General features: G+C 41.0%; 1 protein-coding gene across 1 annotated transcript; it reads left to right on the plus strand.

The window, feature by feature from the left end:
- The first annotated feature begins 12,390 nt into the window (after window positions 1–12,390).
- Window positions 12,391–15,919, plus strand: il17a/f2 (interleukin 17a/f2). Its single transcript, XM_017686411.2, has 3 exons — window positions 12,391–12,432; window positions 12,796–12,965; window positions 15,674–15,919. The coding sequence occupies exons 1-3, from the start codon at window positions 12,409–12,411 to the stop codon at window positions 15,897–15,899; spliced, it is 420 nt and encodes a 139-aa protein (XP_017541900.2). The 5' UTR covers window positions 12,391–12,408; the 3' UTR covers window positions 15,900–15,919.
- Window positions 15,920–17,285: the final 1,366 nt, after the last annotated feature.

The raw sequence follows: 17,285 nt of genomic DNA on the forward strand, positions 1-17,285 counted from the left end.
GAAACTATTAATAATAATAATAATAATAATAATAAGATAAGATAAGATAAGATAAGATAAGATAAGATAAGATAAGATAAGATAATCCTTTATTAGTCCCACAGCGGGGAAATTCACAATAAACTAATATTACAAACAACTTAGAGAGAAAAAAATACTGACCAGGCCTAATAAAGAAAGATTTTATAGAAAATGTTCTTCCTATCCTCTTCCTATCAGGACACACACACACACATATATATATATACATATTTGTATGTCCCTGCTGTTGGACGAAAACCTCGTATCTCCCTTTTGGCCATTTTTCAGGTTTTGACATCATCTGAAAACGCCTGTTGATCTTTATATTGTGTGTAAATTTCATGATGAATGGACGAAAAGAAACGACCCAAAATGACTTGGAAAAAATTCTGGTTCCATTGACTTCCATTAAAAGTAAAGTCGTTTTTTCCTTCTCCTGTAAAGTTCCCATTTTGGAGATACAAGGTTTTGTTCTGACAACAGTGATATATATATATATATATATATATATATGTTTAACTCAGCAAATAAATGGAAACTGTGCATTAAAATGAATTTATTTTCACTTAAATAAACATTTGCAGACCACATCTTCAGACTTAAATGTATTGTATTGTATACAGTTTATGCCCAACCACATGTTTGTGTTACGTGTTTGTTTCTATGATTATTTCGGGCCCAATCGTACGGACACCGTGGCTGTGTGAGAGGGTACTCAGAGGTTAGCAGCTCTAAGGTTGTGTGCCCACACCTCCACACACCGTGACATAAGCCTTCTTTCATGTTTTTCACCGTAATCTTCTGAAACGAGGGCAAAGAACTGCTGATTGTCTTCCGATGCTGCAGACGAGTGAAGCTCTGCAGCAGAGCAGTCAAAGTGAAAGACACAGGAGAAAAAAACCCCTCAGAGGATCCCAGCAGGTCACCACATCACACACTCGCTGCACGGTGCTCTCACCTCACACACTCAGCGCTGGGTGGCCATACATGGAAATATAAACCAGCTATTTGTTCATATGTGGAAATATAAACATCTATAAATTCATACACAGAAATCTAAACCATCTCTAAGCTGTACAAATGCATACAAATATAAACAAGCTATGAGTTCATTCATGGAAATACAAACAGTTTATAAATGCATACAAAAAATAATATTAATACGGTATAAAATATACATAAATCTATCAAATATAATCCATCTAGTCCATATATTTAAATATAAACTATCTAGAAGTTTGTACATAGAGATATAAGACATCTACAAGTTCATACATACAACCTCATTTCCAAAAAAGTTGGGACGCTGTGCAGAATGTAAATAAAAACGAAATGCAATGATGTGCAAATAAATTAAACCCCATATTTCATTGAAAACAGTACAAAGACAACATATCAAATGTTGAAACGGAGAAACTTTATAGTTTTTTGGAAAATATATGCCAGTTTTGAATTTGATGCCAGAAGCACGTTTTAAAGAAAAGGCTGGTAAAGTTGTTTAATGCTATAAACCACAGCTATTTAAATTAATTGTCAACAGATCAGTAACAGGACTGAGTCTTTCAGAAGTGAAGATGAGGAGGGGTCACCACTCTGAGAAAGACTGCACCATCAAATAGAGCATCACTGCATCCACAAACGCTGTTAAACTCTAAAACACAAAGAAGAACCCAAATATAAACAGGATCCAGAAACGCTGCCACCTTCTCTGGGCCTGAGCTCATTTAAAATGGACTGAGGGGAAGTGGAAAAGTGTCTGGCGGTCCGACGAATCAACATTTGAAATTCTTTAGGAAATCATGGACACTGTGTCCTCCGGGCTGAAGACCACTCAGCTTGTTATCAGTGCTCAGTTCTAAAGCCAGTATTCATGATGGTTTAGGGGGCATTAGTGCACATGGCCTGGGTGACCTGCTCATCTGTGAAGTGATATATATATATATATATAAGTGAATGATATAAACATGTTTTATCAACATCTGCTGCCGTCCAGACGACGTCTTTTTCAGGGAAGGCCTTGATTATTTCAGCAGGACGATGTAAAACCACATTCTGCATGTATTACAGCAGCACTGCTCCGTATTAAAAGAGTCCAGGTGCTAAACTGACCTGCCTTCAATATCAGGTTTAAATGTATCTGTGTACACATATGTACATACACATGTAGTAACAATCTATTTACTATTTACTTATTAATTGATGGGTTACTTCATTCTTTATAGTAACGCATTAGTTCATCGTTTATAGACATTTATTAATTTTATTATAACTTCATTCTTGATTTTCTACAACTTTCTTTGTGATTTCTGAATCTGCTCCACCTGTGTTCATCACTCTGGATGCGAACTAATTCATACTAATTACGTAACATTTATCCATTCATCTGCAACAGAATCGTTTTTTTCACTGTAAGTCGTGCAGATTAACAGTTAGCTGAGGCGTTTGGTGTGGGAGGAGAAAATAGGGCATTGTTTCTGCACAGTCACTGAAGTCCTGCTGCCCTCAAATCTATCAAGATCATCTCTAAACTGATCTACAGATAAGGCTTTGTACTCACGGCCAAGCGCCTACAGGAATGACCCAGCGTCAGCTCGCAAGGCTCTTCCAGACCACCGCTTCCCGCTCACAGGCACCTCTCTGAGCAAGCGAGTGGCTTCTCTGGTCGATGGGTAAACAGATAATTTACTTTCAGTTTTGATGCAGAATTAAACAGACGATGGTGCAAAACTCCACTGCACCAATTCTTACTGCTTATATTTGCATATTGTAATTATCTCCACCTTCATCACTGACAAAGGCGTGAAGCTTCACCCCAGCAGCTTTTATATGATAGCAACTTACTGTTAGTGTAATTTGTTTGTTTGTTTGTTTGTTTGTTTGTTTGTTTTCACCATACCTACAAATGTCCCTCATTTGTTCCTGCATGCAGTTTATTTCCAGTATGAGGGACGTGCCAAAACGTTATCATGCAACACTTTTCCTTATTATCTTCTGCTTATCTTAAATATCATAACATTTATCCACACCAAATGTCTTTAAGGTGCTTTCTCTGTATGATCAACTGCTGTGCAGAATGTGACGCACAAGCGGCTTCGACAACGGATGGATGTTTTTTATTTATTTTTATTTTATTTTATTTTATTTTATTTTAGCGCATATATAACATCTTACCTATTTTTACATTCATCCCTGTCACACTCATGCAGTTCATACTCCCAAATTTGGGAGACTTGCCAACACTTGAGTACATTACTATGCAAAGCAGTCTGTTTTATTATTTTTTCCTTCTTCTTTATAAATTTTAACGCTTATTTTGGCATTTCTTAAAAAATCTTTAATTCACGTGGGACACCAACCTTGCGCAACTGTGGTGTGGAAAGTTAATGCACTGGTTGGCATTGTTAGTACGTAGTTTACTCCCAGTAGCACTTATGATACTTACCTTGCACTATTTATTTACCTATTTAGTTACTAAGTTTAGCATGTAGTACATCTTTGAGTTTTCTTTTAGATATGAAGTTTATTCTAATTAGCATTAAGGATAAACAAACTGCATAATTAACAAACACTTGAATGGTTGCATAAAAAGATAAACGCTAAATATTTAAGTTCTAAATGACAAATGCACATTATCGAATCTGTTACTGCACTATAGAAACATTTACATATTAATATTTACATTTGCATATTTACGCAGGCTATGTAAATATGACAGGCTACAGACCTGTCAGTAAAGCGTAACGGCTGAACTCCAGCGTGTGAACCATGTGCACACAGAATGGCACTGAAAGAAGAGAGAGAAGAGAGTGAGTGGTGAAAGTGATAGTGTGACCAGGTGGAGGGTGGGCTCAGCACGGAGGGTGGGCTCAGCACGGAGGTGTGGGCTCAGCACGGAGGTGTGGGCTCAGCACGGAGGTGAACCAGAGTTGCACAGAGTTACATCACCCAGAATCACACACTGCACGAGCCATTAGTTGGTAATGCAATCGAAACTGTGCAGGAGGCCCTGCAGTTGCACAGATGAGCAACAGAAGCTGTGAAAAAATGATTTAATCTGCTTGATCTTACACTGAGATATCAACATGAAAGGTGAATATTTAAAATACTTTCTCATCTGACTGAACCCACAGAAATGGAATGAAACCTTCCATAAACTTGCACCACAGCGTTTTTACCTTCTCCTGTGAAGTTACTATTTCTGAGATATTTGGACATTAAATTTGTAAGGGTGCCAATAATTCTGGATAAATAGGTTTCAAAGTAACAAAGGGTGAACAGGGAAGGACTTCATGAAGAATTACTCATGGAGCACACAGAAGGGGTGTGTAGATATTTGCACTAGGTTTAATTTTCATTTTTAAAGGTTTAACATTTAATTTTCCATATTAGAAAGAAAGTGAATTAATACTTATTTTTAGAAAAAGCTGGAAAATGTCAGTGTAAAGGCAATCGAACAATTAATAATGATTATTTGAGGGGATCTTTAAGCAGCCAGTCTTTTTGAATGACAAGAATAACTAATGAAGGTGAAGAATGATGAATGAACTTTATTGTCATTGCACATTGTAATTAAATAAGATAAAATAACTTAAATACTACAAAAATTTACACTCAGCAAAACGTAAACAACATAGACGATTGCACAGGACCCATCAAACCTGAATTTTTCCAGCTGTAAATTGCACTGGCCCGTGGAAGTGAACGGTTAATTGTTCAGTAGGACATTGCAGCATAACCCGATCAGTCACATGCCTGTGATTAAGAGCTGTGGCCCTGTTGTAAAAACTGTCTTTTAGTCTGTTTGTCCTTGTTTTCATTTGTCTGTAACGTCTGCCAGATGGCATCAGTTCAAACACTCGATAGAACCCTGTCTGCCCTTCTGAGACAGCGGTTGCTGTAGAGCTCCTTAAAGGATGGTAGGGGATGTCCAATGATTGTTTGGGCGGTGTTGATGACCCTTTGTAAGTCCTTTATTTGTGTGCCGTGGTGCAACTGGAGCAGACTCTCCACGGAGCAGCGGTAGAAAACAGTCAGCAGTTCCTTCTTTGAGCCTCCTGAGGTTCCTTAGGAAGTGGAGACTTCCTCCTCCTGAAGTCTACAATGAGATCTTTAGTTTTGGAGGTGTTGGTGACTAAGTTGTTGTCTGAACACCAATCCACCAGCCTTCGGACCTCCTCCTGGTATGCTGTTTCTTCACCATCAGATATAAGTCCAGTTAGGGTGGTGTCATCGGCGAACTTAACTGTGACGTTGTCTGGATGGCTATTAACACAGTCTATACAGGGCATAGAGTAGTGGACTCAGCATGCAGTCCTGTGGAGATCTGGTGTTGAGTCTGAGAGCTGTGGAGAGATTTGGACCAACTCTAACTCTCTGTACGCGATCTGAGAGCAAGTCTCCAGTCCAGCAGCAGATGTTCTCTGAAAGACCAATGTCCAATAACTTAACTGTCAGTCTTTCTGGGAGTATGGTATTGAAAGCAGAGCCAAAGTCAACAAACAGCTAAAGGTCAACTAAATAAATAAATAAATAAATAACAGTGTGTTTTTTAGTTCTGTGTTCTTCATTTCTGCTTTCTTTAGATTGTTTTAAAAAGCAAACTCGTTGGTGATGTCATCATAAGGTATTTTTCTGCCAATGTCATAATTAGTAAATGCAAAAAAAAAAAAAAAAATATATATATATATATATATATATATATATATATATATATATATATATATATATATATGTGTGTGTGTGTGTGTGTGTGTGTGTGTGTGTGTGTGTGTGTGTGTGTGTAGTAAGAAACACTCCTTATTTTTATTGTTATTTTCATTACTGTTATTTTATTTGTGATTAAATCTATTGTAGGCAGGTCATACTGGCCTACAGTCACTGCACCAGCAGTAAAAATGACTTTGTGGTTTATCAGCTTGATCTTACATTAGAAATACCCCCCCCCCCCTGCAAAAGCCAAGGGTGCCAAGAATTATGGTCAAATCCGCTCCAGGACAACAGTAGTGAACAGTGAAAGGCGTGGAGATTTACACGCAGTTGCATCATCCAGACTCTCACACTGAGATAATCCAACTGAAACCAGCTCAAACGGCCCATACAGCCTCAGTACAGACGGGCGAGGACCGGCTCTGAAACAGGCCGTCTGCTCCAAACTGACTAAACCTGCTCTTTCAGCGACGTCACGCCACTCAGAGATTAAAATCCAGATAAGAAATCAAAGCATAAAGCTGCAAGTCCAACACAGTGAACAGAGAAAGACGCTGAAGAGCTACACACAGTTGCATCATCCAGAAATATGCATGCAACATAAGAGGCGAGTCACACAGGCCCAACAGCGCCCCCACAGGTACTACACCGTTACTGAACTTGACAGTAATTCAATTACATTACATAATGACTTATTCATTAACTTGATTTTAATATCACATATAACTATTATGTGAGATAAAACTACACAAAAGTTTAAAACACTCATCTACAGCGCTGTGTGAAGGTTTCAGGCATCTAAGTGAATGTTTAACCAGTTTCCCTCAGCAGTGAGTTTATCACAATGTACATTAGAATAAAGTCGTATTCATAATTCAGATAAACAGAAAAACAATAAACAGTAACAAGAATTTCTCGGGTCCATATTTTTCCTGGACACCTTCACAGCCGCCACAGAGACTCGTTAATACCTTCACAGCTGCCACAGAGACTCGTTAATATCATCAATTACATCATGAGCTCAATTTACTGAGCACTGATTGGTCAAACCAGGAGCTGCTTTATAACTACATATAATACTGGGCTTCCTCAAGGAGAGGCTTGGAGATGGTAAACACACACACCAACATCCAGAACATCACTGTTTATTATTTATTTATATATATATATATATATATATATATATATATATATATATATATAATCATTATTAATTAATATTCTATACATTTTGTTTATTCAAATATTAACACTTTTCTCAGCAAATAAACACAAACTACACAAATAAATAGATTTTGAAAATGTGTGTTGGGGGCCTCAGACTTTCCCACAGGACTGTACAATTGCTCTCAAAATCAGACCCAGAATAAGAATTAGAAGTGGAATCACAATCTGGACTGGAATGGGAATAGGAATAAGAACTGCAATCAGAATGAGATTCGGAATCTGAAACAGAATGGGACTCAGAATCAGAACAGAAATAAGAACCAGAATAGGACTCATAATTAGAGCTGGATTCAGAATTAGAATCAGAATGGGATTTTAAATTAGAATTGGAATCAGAAAGAGAATCAGAACTGGACTCAGAACAGGAATTAAAATAGGAGTCAGAACTGGAATAAGAATGAGATTTGGAATCAGAAACAGAACAGGAAACAGGATTGGACTCAGAAAACAAACTAGAATCCGATTTGGAATCAGAATGAGAATTCAAATTAGAATTGGAATCAGAACAGGAATTAAAATAGGAGTCAGAAGTGAAATCTGAATCAGAACTGGAATCAGAATTGGATTAAGAATGAGAACAGGAATTAGAATCAGAACAGCATAAGAATTGTAATCAGAATTAGAATGAAAAGGTTTTTCTTGCCAACCCCCCAAAAAATGATCGCTTTCAAGGAATTTACCTATAATATTTCACATTGAGAGAGACAACAACTGAATTCAGACAAGACAGGAGGGAGAAAACTAATAAAATGAAAACAAAAATCCTTTTTGTTACGCCGGGGAGCGATGGTGAGGCGGACGCAGACGCTGAGAGAATGGACATTTATTAGGGGCAAATCCATAATCAGGGTCAAGACCGTCCAGGGTCAAAGAGCCAACACGGATAGATCAGGGAACGGACATGACAACAAAGGAACACAGGCTAAACTCAAAAACAGAGAATAGGAAAAATAACAGAGGCCAGCAGAACAAACACCAAACAATACATACAAAGGCCAGCAGCCTAGCAGGGGAAACCACAGGGCTTAAATACAAGGAATAACGAGGGTTAACAAGACACAGGTGGTTACAATCAGGGGCAGGGTCTGGAAACAAGGGGGCAGGACCAGGAAGAAACAAAACAAGCAATCACATGGACAAGACCAAAACAAAACAAAAGCACATGGAGGACTAGGAGGGGCCAATCGGGACACTATGAGGGCAATTAATACTGTAGAGATACAGAGTATATAAAGACATACACGGCAATCAACTGCATGTTGCTGCTCTCGGAACAAAACCTCATATGTCCAATATAGTAACTTTACAGGAGAAGGAAAAACATACTTTATTTCTGATGTAAGTCAATGGAACCAGACTTTTTAAAGTTGTTCTGGAGCTGATTTTCTACCAAATGTGTACATATGGTGACATATGGTGGTGAATGATTTGAGCTGACATTAAAGAGTGAGTTTGAACACTTTTTCAAATTCTTTTAATAATTAAATGATTAAAATGTAAACAAAGTTATTCATTTACAGTGGTGGTGAAAGGAACCAGGGGTTGCTATGACTACAACACAGATATAGACATTTTATTTACCATCCAGATTCACAATCAGATTCACAATCAGGCTTTATTGGCCAGGTCTGCTGCGCATACAAGCAATTTGGTTTTGGTTACAGGAGCTCACAGAGCACAAGTAGGGAATAAGATAAAATAAATATAAAATAAAACAAAATAAAACCTGCATTCCTACCATCACTCACTCAAGACACACAGACAGTCATACCTGTAAACCTTACAATGTGCAGACTATGGGTCTAAAGTTAAAGTGCTGAGTGCGGCAGTTAAAGGGTGTAAAATGGCAAAGAAAGAGAACAATGAGGTGACAGATCAGTGGGGTAATATGGCAGGTAAGTGGGGTAACAGTCAGACAAGTGAAGTAACTAGGCAGATAAGTGGGATAACAGTCAGATAAGTGGGGTAACAGTCAGATAAATGAAGTAACAAGGCAGATAAGTGGGGTAACAGTCGGATAAGTGGGGTAACAGTCAGATAAGTGGAGTAATAAGGCAGATAAGTGGGGTAACAGTCAGATAAGTGGGATAACAGTTAGATAAGGCGAAGCTGTCAATTTACTGGTCAATCTACGTTCCGACTCTCACCTATGGTCACAAGCTTTGGGTAGTGACCGAAAGAACGAGATTGCGGATACAAGCGGCCGAAATGAGCTTTCTCCGCAGGGTCACCGGGCTCTCCCTTAGAGACAGGGTGAGAAGATTGGCGATTCGAGTAGAGCCGCTGCTCCTCCACGTTGAGAGAAGCCAGTTGAGGTGGTTCAGGCATCTGGTAAGGACGGCCTCTGGACGCCTTCCTAGGGAGGTGTTCCAGACACGTTGGAGGGATTATATATCTCGACTCTCTTGGGAACGCCTCGGTATCCCTCTGGAAGAGCTGGAGGAGGTTTTGTCTTCTCTGGTTTTTGGATTTTGTATTTGCCCTGAGACTGTCTTTCCATCTGACTCCTCTCTCATTAAACAGACTGTTGTTTTTAAGATCCGCGAGTGTCTTCTTGTGCTTGTGCATTATTACAGAACATCTCGCCACAACCAAGATGACGGATCTGAGAGAGCTCCACAGTACCATCAGCAATCAAGGTCAGTTGTTGGTGCAACATAATCAGCTGTTTCGCTGTCTGGGACGGTGGGAAAGCTTACTCATCAGCAGTTAGAACAACACAATCAGCTTCTGCATATTGCCTCTGAAATCAAATCCCTGTCCTCCCAGTTAGGTCAGTGGGTGCCTAAATCCTTGACCTCCTCGACTCCCGTAGTAAACCGCACAGTACCGGCACCAGCTCCTAACCCTGAGGACCATTTTCCGGTGAGCAAACCCAATAAATACAACAGGAGTCCTAATTTATGTAAGGGATTTTTGTTTCAGCGCTCATTTTTTTTTTTTTTTAACTCTCCAGTTAGTTCTGACAACCGGCGTAATGCCTTTCTGAATTCCAGACTTGCTGGTAAAGCTTTGGACTGGGCCACAGTGATCTGGCCTTCTATGGAACAGAGCACCTATGTAGATTTCTTACAGAGCTTTAGGGCTGTTTTTTGATCACCCTCATAATGGACATTCCCAAGGAGAACTATTATCCCACATTCGCCAGGGATCACATTCTGTAGCAGATTATTCCTTAGAATTTATAACTTTAGCAGCCGGTAGTGGCTGGAATGAGCCTGCACTTATTATGACTTTCTGTAACATCCTAAATTTAAAGGATTTCACTGAACTCGCCTGTAAGGAAGATGGACTGCCACTGGACGATCTCATTGCCCTCACCATTCGTTTGGATCAGCTAAAGCAGAGTTCCAAACACAAGGTACATCGTCTTGCTACATTTCATACCACACAATGGACCTGTCCATCACACAAACCATTGAAACCTGATGTCCCAATTGCTGAGCCTATGCAAGTGGACACCTCCGGTCAGTCCAAGGAGGAACGCTTACTCAGGCTGTATGGGGGTCTGTGCTTGTACTGCGGAGAAGCAGGTCATGTGCTGCGTGATGGTTGCCTCCGTCCGAACAGACCTCAGGCGCCACTCCCAGGAAATGTGGTGAGTGGTCAAAAACCTACCATGATTAGTAAATTCCTTCTGATTCCTGTTACCTTGTTCTGTCAGAAATCTTCTATTGTTTCAGCTTTAACTCGGGGGGCCCAAGGCAGATTCATCCAAGCTGGTCTGCTGAACCAGTTGGGGATTGAGACGGAACCACTGCCCACACCGTTACGCCTGTCGGCCGTGGGTGGGGGACCTATTGGACTAGGGAGCGTGACTCACAAAACACATGCTGTCAAATTGAACGTTAGTGCTCTCCATGTTGAGGACATTTGTTTTTTTGTACTTGAAACCACTGAATAGGCTCTATCCTGGCTGAGAACGCATGATCCCAATTTCTTGATAACCAAGTACCTCCCAAGTCTCGTGTTTATCCTCTCACTCAGGCAGAGGAGGTCGCCGTGAAGGAGTATGTGCAGGAAGCCCTAGACCAAGGATTCATTTGTCCCTCCACATCCCAGGCAGCTGCGGGATTCTTCTTTGTCCTTGCATTGGCTATAGAGGGTTGAACAAAATGACTAAAACCTATCCTTATCCCCTTCCTTTAGTGCCAGTCACTCTGAAGCAGTTGTGGGGGGCCAAGGTTTTTACTATGCTTCACCGAAGTAGTGCTTATAATTTGATTAAAGTTAAAAAGGGTGATGAATGGAAAACTGCTTTTCTCACCACTAGGGGCACTATGAGCATACATGATATTTTGGTTTACTTATCTGACCTCACCACACATGTCCAACAGGTTCGCCAAGTACTGGCACGTCTGCTGGAGAATCAGGTGTACGTGAAAGGTGAAAAATCTGATTTCCTCTGTCTGAAACTTCTTTCCTAGGTTATGTCATAAGCGGCGATGGTGTTCTCATGGATGATAATGGGGTGTCTGCAGTGGCTAACCGGCCTCTGCCCACTACAGTGAAGGAACTACAACGGTTTCTTGGGTTCGTTGCTGGTTGATGGTTGATGCTTCTCGTGTGGTGGTAGGGGCTGTCTTGCCTCAACATTATGGTGAACCTGCTAAACTGTATCCTGTTGCTTTTTTTCCCATAAGACTTCACCAGCTGAACAGAACTATGGTATAGGAGACTGAGTTGTTGGCCATGAAGTTGGCGTTTGAAGAATGGCGGCACTGGCTGGAAGGTGCTCAGCAGCCGTTTCTGGTCTTAACTGACCGTTAGAACCTTGAGTATCTACAACCCAGCACTGACCCAGAGACAGTGTCGTACCTTTTTTCTGAGAGTGTGTACCCAGTTTTAGAGTCGCTAACGGAAAATAAATGCCACCTTCATGCCATCTGTAGCAGAAAGGTGTATAAACGTGATCTAAATCTGACCCGATCGCTCTATCAGCTCAGTTTCTTTAGAGATTAGCGTGTGATATAAAGAACCACACCTGCTTTACTGTCTAAAGCATTTATCAGTCGACTGTGGGAAGGTTCAGTGAGCGGATGCTGTGGGTCATTTCCTCTGTTCTGTGTAGAGACAAGAGGCCACACAGATTTAGCGATGCCACATATACTACCCACCCCACCCCCCCACCACCCTAAAAATGGATCGGGCCTACTTGGTTTTTTAGCCACATTGTAAACATCACACAGATTTAAAGAGAAGTTCCATCATTTCTGATCTTATTTCAGCAGCTTTCGCCTCCTTTTCTCAGTAATGGAAAGAAGCGTAATCGGAGACTGAGCCAAATTCCCCATTCCTATCAACTGATCTGATAAAGTAATCCAGGTCAGAGACAGTCACGTTATCTCCAGCCAATCAAATCAATGTGCTCAATTCAACTCCAACTCGTACATAAATAGAGCAAGAAGTGAGCAGCTTTAGACAGTTTAGGACCTCGACCGAGACGCTGATACGATGTTTCACAGCTCCAGACGAACGGTGAGCGTTTCAACTCCATATCTAATGAGAAGATATAGAGCTAGCTCATTTGCATAAGAGAACTAACGCACAGCCAGAGCAAAATAAAGCCATTCGCATAAAATATAAATTGCAGTTTTCTCAGCAGTTGCTATAATCTACGAAGTCAATGATCTCCTAATTGATCTTTAATTGATCTATTAAGCAGTCATTAGGTAATTAATACAAACGTATGTGGTGTATGATGTATGTATTGCTGTAAGGAGGTTTCTCTGTCTAAGAATGGTCAGATTATATTGACCGTAATCAAATCTTTTGACTTGAAAATGAATGGATGTTAATATTTACATTGATATTTTAAGCTTTTCACGTTTAATCCTGCAGGTTGTTTTCTGTGTTGGACTCCTGATGTTGAGTCTCACTGACGTTAAAGCCACACAGAAGAAAATCTGCGATGTTGGGCTGAAAATCCCAGATTTCCATGGGGCCGAGGCAGAGATGCTGGGGGGGAACGGCAACATCAACAACCGCTCACTTTCCGCATGGAACTGGATGTGAGTTACTGAACACAGAACATCTGGAATAAGATAAAAAAAAGACCCGAAAAATCAAGATGAAAGATATATTTGTCGCTGCTGTTGTAACAAAACCACACATCTCCAAAACGGTAACTTTACAGGAGGAGGAAAACACATACTGTATTTTTAATGTAAGTCAATGGAACCAGATGTCTTCCCAAGTAATTTTAGGCCATTTATTTTGATCCATTCATCATGAAATTTACACAAAATGTAAAGACCACAAGGCATTTTCAGACTGTGCCAAAAACTGAAAAACAACCAAAATGGAGATACGAGGTTTTGTTCCAATAACAGCGATATATTAATGTTTCCCTTCCTCTCTGAAAATGTTTCGGGCTTGAAAGAGTGAGTGTTATCGGAGACTGAGGATGCTGCTCAGATAATGATGCTTAATAATATCAATACTGTAGCCTCTTTACCTCATTTACATTTTCAATAATGTCTTTAGTTGATTGGCTGTAATTAGTGACCCTGTTTAGTCAAAGTGGTGCTGCTGACTTTCAAGTCATTTGAGGTGAAGCTGCCAAACAAAGTGAAAGCAGTCTGAGTATGTAGGTCACGTCAGGTCAACGATATGAGGATCCTGTAAATAGTGACACAGCGACCGCTGAAGGTGTCGTGATACTCATGTTTTCAGGTTTTATAAGATTCGATATTTTTTTTTTAATTGATATCTTTTGTTATCAACGTCGTGACTTTTCAGAGCTGTTATTCTATTCCACACAGGCTAGTTTGGCTCAGATAAACAGAACCGTTTCAGCCTAAAATAAAAGCCAAAAATAACAACCAATCGAAGTTTGTCGCATAAAGTCGGTAGCATAAGCCCCACCCACTTTACTCTGATAGGACGCAGAAGCCCCCCGTGCCTTGCGCTGACTGGAAGGCTATACCAGATTAGTAACTAGTAAATATGACTAAACTCTGTTTGGGCGCTCGTTCGCAGATACTCTCACCACACAGAGAAAGAAGGCATGTCCTGCTTTTCCTTTGCTGTATTTAAAAAATTCAAAGATTTAATAGAAGCACATCGTTTGTTTTTGGGCCGTTCTACAGAAACGTCTGTAACACTGGTGTTACTGATCGTCATCAGACACGTTTTTAATGATCAATGCGTTTTACAGAACATCAAACCACACGCTGTCCATCAGGGAACCTCCACTAAAATATGGAATTTAATCCATTGGCGTTCCTATTTTTTCAAAATGACCTCAGAATAAAGTCGGTCACACCAGTGACGTCAGCTAGAAGCTTCATATGAGATCATGAGCTGAATGAGAAGATCTCTGAGAACTGAGAGACTCAGTGGACTCACCATGAGCTTTTCTCCATAGATCCTCAGACAACAGGTCAAAGGAGGTCGAGTGACGTCATCGGTGTGACTTTTATTTTAAAATAAGAGATTTTAGTTATGCAGTAACACCAGTGACCCGACTCCTGGGGGACTTTCATTGCATATTTTATAATATTTATTTGGCTTTTGTTTGGGTTGTTATTTAATGTATATATTCTGTAGTCATGTGTAGATTATTGCAGTTAAAACATGTTTTTATTGAAAATTTGTCCTCAGCCTTCACACACGACGAGCTCCTGTGTGGTGCTTGGAGTTCTATATGATTGATCTAAAACCTGATGTTGCTAAATTGAGGCTCAAGAAGGTGAAATTGTCAAAATAACTTTGTTTTATTTTTAGAAATATACATTTGCCGTGTAGATATGAAAAGTTGTGTATGTCACCTGAACTCGTGTATCATCTAGTTTAACTCAGTTTATCAGTTGTAAATAGGACTTTGTTGGCCGTCTAAGTTGACCACTTAAGTCTGTTAGGATGAAGCCCCGCCCCCTCCCACCTGCTTTACTCTGATAGGCTGCAACCAAGCATCTAGATTTCGCATCAAGCATCAGTCCGGTCTGTCATATAGTTTTAAGTTATATACACTTATTTTTATTTTTAGATGCTGTATTGAAACCACTGTATCCTTAAGTCGCACTAGACCACGAGACATTTGCCGTCTGTGAAACGGGTGAAAGGCGTGACCGAGACTGTTTCAGGAGATCAGCGATGAATAAAATCCTCAAGCTAGTGCGACGAACCAGCCAGCTGAGTCGCTCACCATAAACAGAAACCACACGGAAGTGCACTCTCCACAGCGTGAGCCGCACACTGAGTTATAGCAGTAAAGTGTGGATCACGGCCGTGTTTGGCGGCACTGCAGTGAACCGTGTGCAGCTGCGGTGAGCCAAGCAGCTAACACAGCAGTTAGCAAGTCGTGACTTGTCTGAAACAACAAAAAAGCCCAACAGTGGAGATGATGATACAGTCCGACCGCTTGTCCTACAGTTTGTCTTTTGTGTGTTTATTTGTCGTTGGTGGGGAATAAAATGTCTAAAGATTCTTTAGACTCTGGTTGAATCAGGGATTCTTCTAGTTTGGAGCCTTTCAGAGGTCAAACCAGTAGGACTGTTGGTGGAAGATGAAACTTTTCACGTCAAAGTTCACTCAACATGGAATTTCACACACAGAATTCAACGTCTGTGACTTGAAGTCACAGATTGTGGAGAATTTGATTGAAGTGAGTGTAAATGTGGTGTAGGTTAGCTGGCGAATGCTGCTGTGGCCTGGCCTTCAGTGAACACTGTACAATGCATTGGTTGAATCACGGTATATGTTCTGATCCCTGCAGTCCGGACACCAGCCCCCACCGGATCCCGGGGGTCATCTTCGAGGCTCAGTGTGAAACGCATTACTGCACCGACCCCAACAACAACCTGCAGACGGAGCTGAACTCGGTGCCCATCTACCACTACATTCTGGTGCTGCACCAGGACAAACAGGACAGGAAGTGCTTCACGGCGTCCTATCAGAAAGTCACCGTGGGCTGCACGTGTGTCAGAGCCCAGTCGTCGTGAGACATCGTCACCAGCATGACGGGAATGTTCACAATGTCTTTTCAATATATAATAAAACTTATTTAATACTGATCAAAGTTGTTCTGCAGCTGATTTCCTACCAAACGTGTGCATAAAGCGATTTGCGCGGACATTAAAGAGGGAGTTTGAACTTTAATAACTAAATGATTCAAATGTGAACAGAGTTGCTCGTTTACAGTGGTGGTGATAGGAACCAGGGGTCGCTATGACTACAACACAGGTCAACTGAGTTCATCATTTTCTGGTTCAGCTTCAGGCACCAGAAAGCGACTGCTGCACCATTTAAAGCGGTCACTCGAGTGAGAAGCCGACTTCAGCGCCGTCCTCCTCCCTGCGCTTCGGGGGTTTATTGGACTTTTCTGTGTATTAATATTAGAAGTGATTCGCTCGTTGATGGATTTGCTGACGTGTGTGTTTCTCGGTCTTTAACGTCCGGAGAGGACTGAATACTTTCCCGCAGAGCCCCACTAGTGACATCCTGTACAAATAAAAATAACGCGTGACCACGCCTTATTAACACGTGGGAACGAGATCCTAATGTGTGGCCACGACTTAGTAAGACATGGGAACGAGATCACAGCTTACTAAGTCGCGGCCATCCATTAGGATCTTGTTTCCACACTGAGGTGTCTTTACACTCATCCTGTATTTGTTATGTAGTTATATTGATGTCTTTATCCCTGTTGTCAGGCTCTCTTTTCCTCTGTTAATGCGTGTGTGCTCTGTTGAGGGCCTCTCTCGCCCCCTCCCTCAAGAGAGGGAGCTAATGTATAGAATAAGCATGCCAGTGTTATGAGAACAGTGTTTGCCGGGGTACCTGACTGCGTTAGAATACGCTTTTCCAGATCTTTCCTTATGGGAACGTATGGATGCGTGTGCGTTTCTGCGGCCATTCACCATAAATAAAGCAGAGGCAGCTTTTACAAGCTGGGGACCCCACATTCGGCCTCCGGGACTCTCTCAGGGCTTTAACACTGTCTTATTCATTTGAAATAAAGTAGTTCATGTTTAAATCCAGATAGTGTCTACAGAGCTTCCGTCTCCCCACCTACACAACTGAGGATGAACAACACCACCTTACTGAGTCGTGGCCACGACTTAATCATCTCATTCCCAGCCTGGCTCCGTACTTTCCTGCTGGTCCTGCTGGACGGCTAATTATCACCATCAGTCAGGAGATGGGTGGGGTGGTGTAGTGTAGTGGGTAACTCCTCTACCTTCTACGCTGGGTTTCAATCCCCCACCTGGGTAACCACCCTGCACTATATTAATAAGAGTCCTTGGGCAAGACTCCTAACACCACCTTCGCCTACTTGTGTAAAATGATCAAACTGTAAGTCGCTCTGGATAAGAGCGTCAGCCAAA

This window comes from Pygocentrus nattereri, chromosome 10 (genome assembly GCF_015220715.1).
Source record: "Pygocentrus nattereri isolate fPygNat1 chromosome 10, fPygNat1.pri, whole genome shotgun sequence".
Classification (NCBI taxonomy): domain Eukaryota; kingdom Metazoa; phylum Chordata; class Actinopteri; order Characiformes; family Serrasalmidae; genus Pygocentrus; species Pygocentrus nattereri.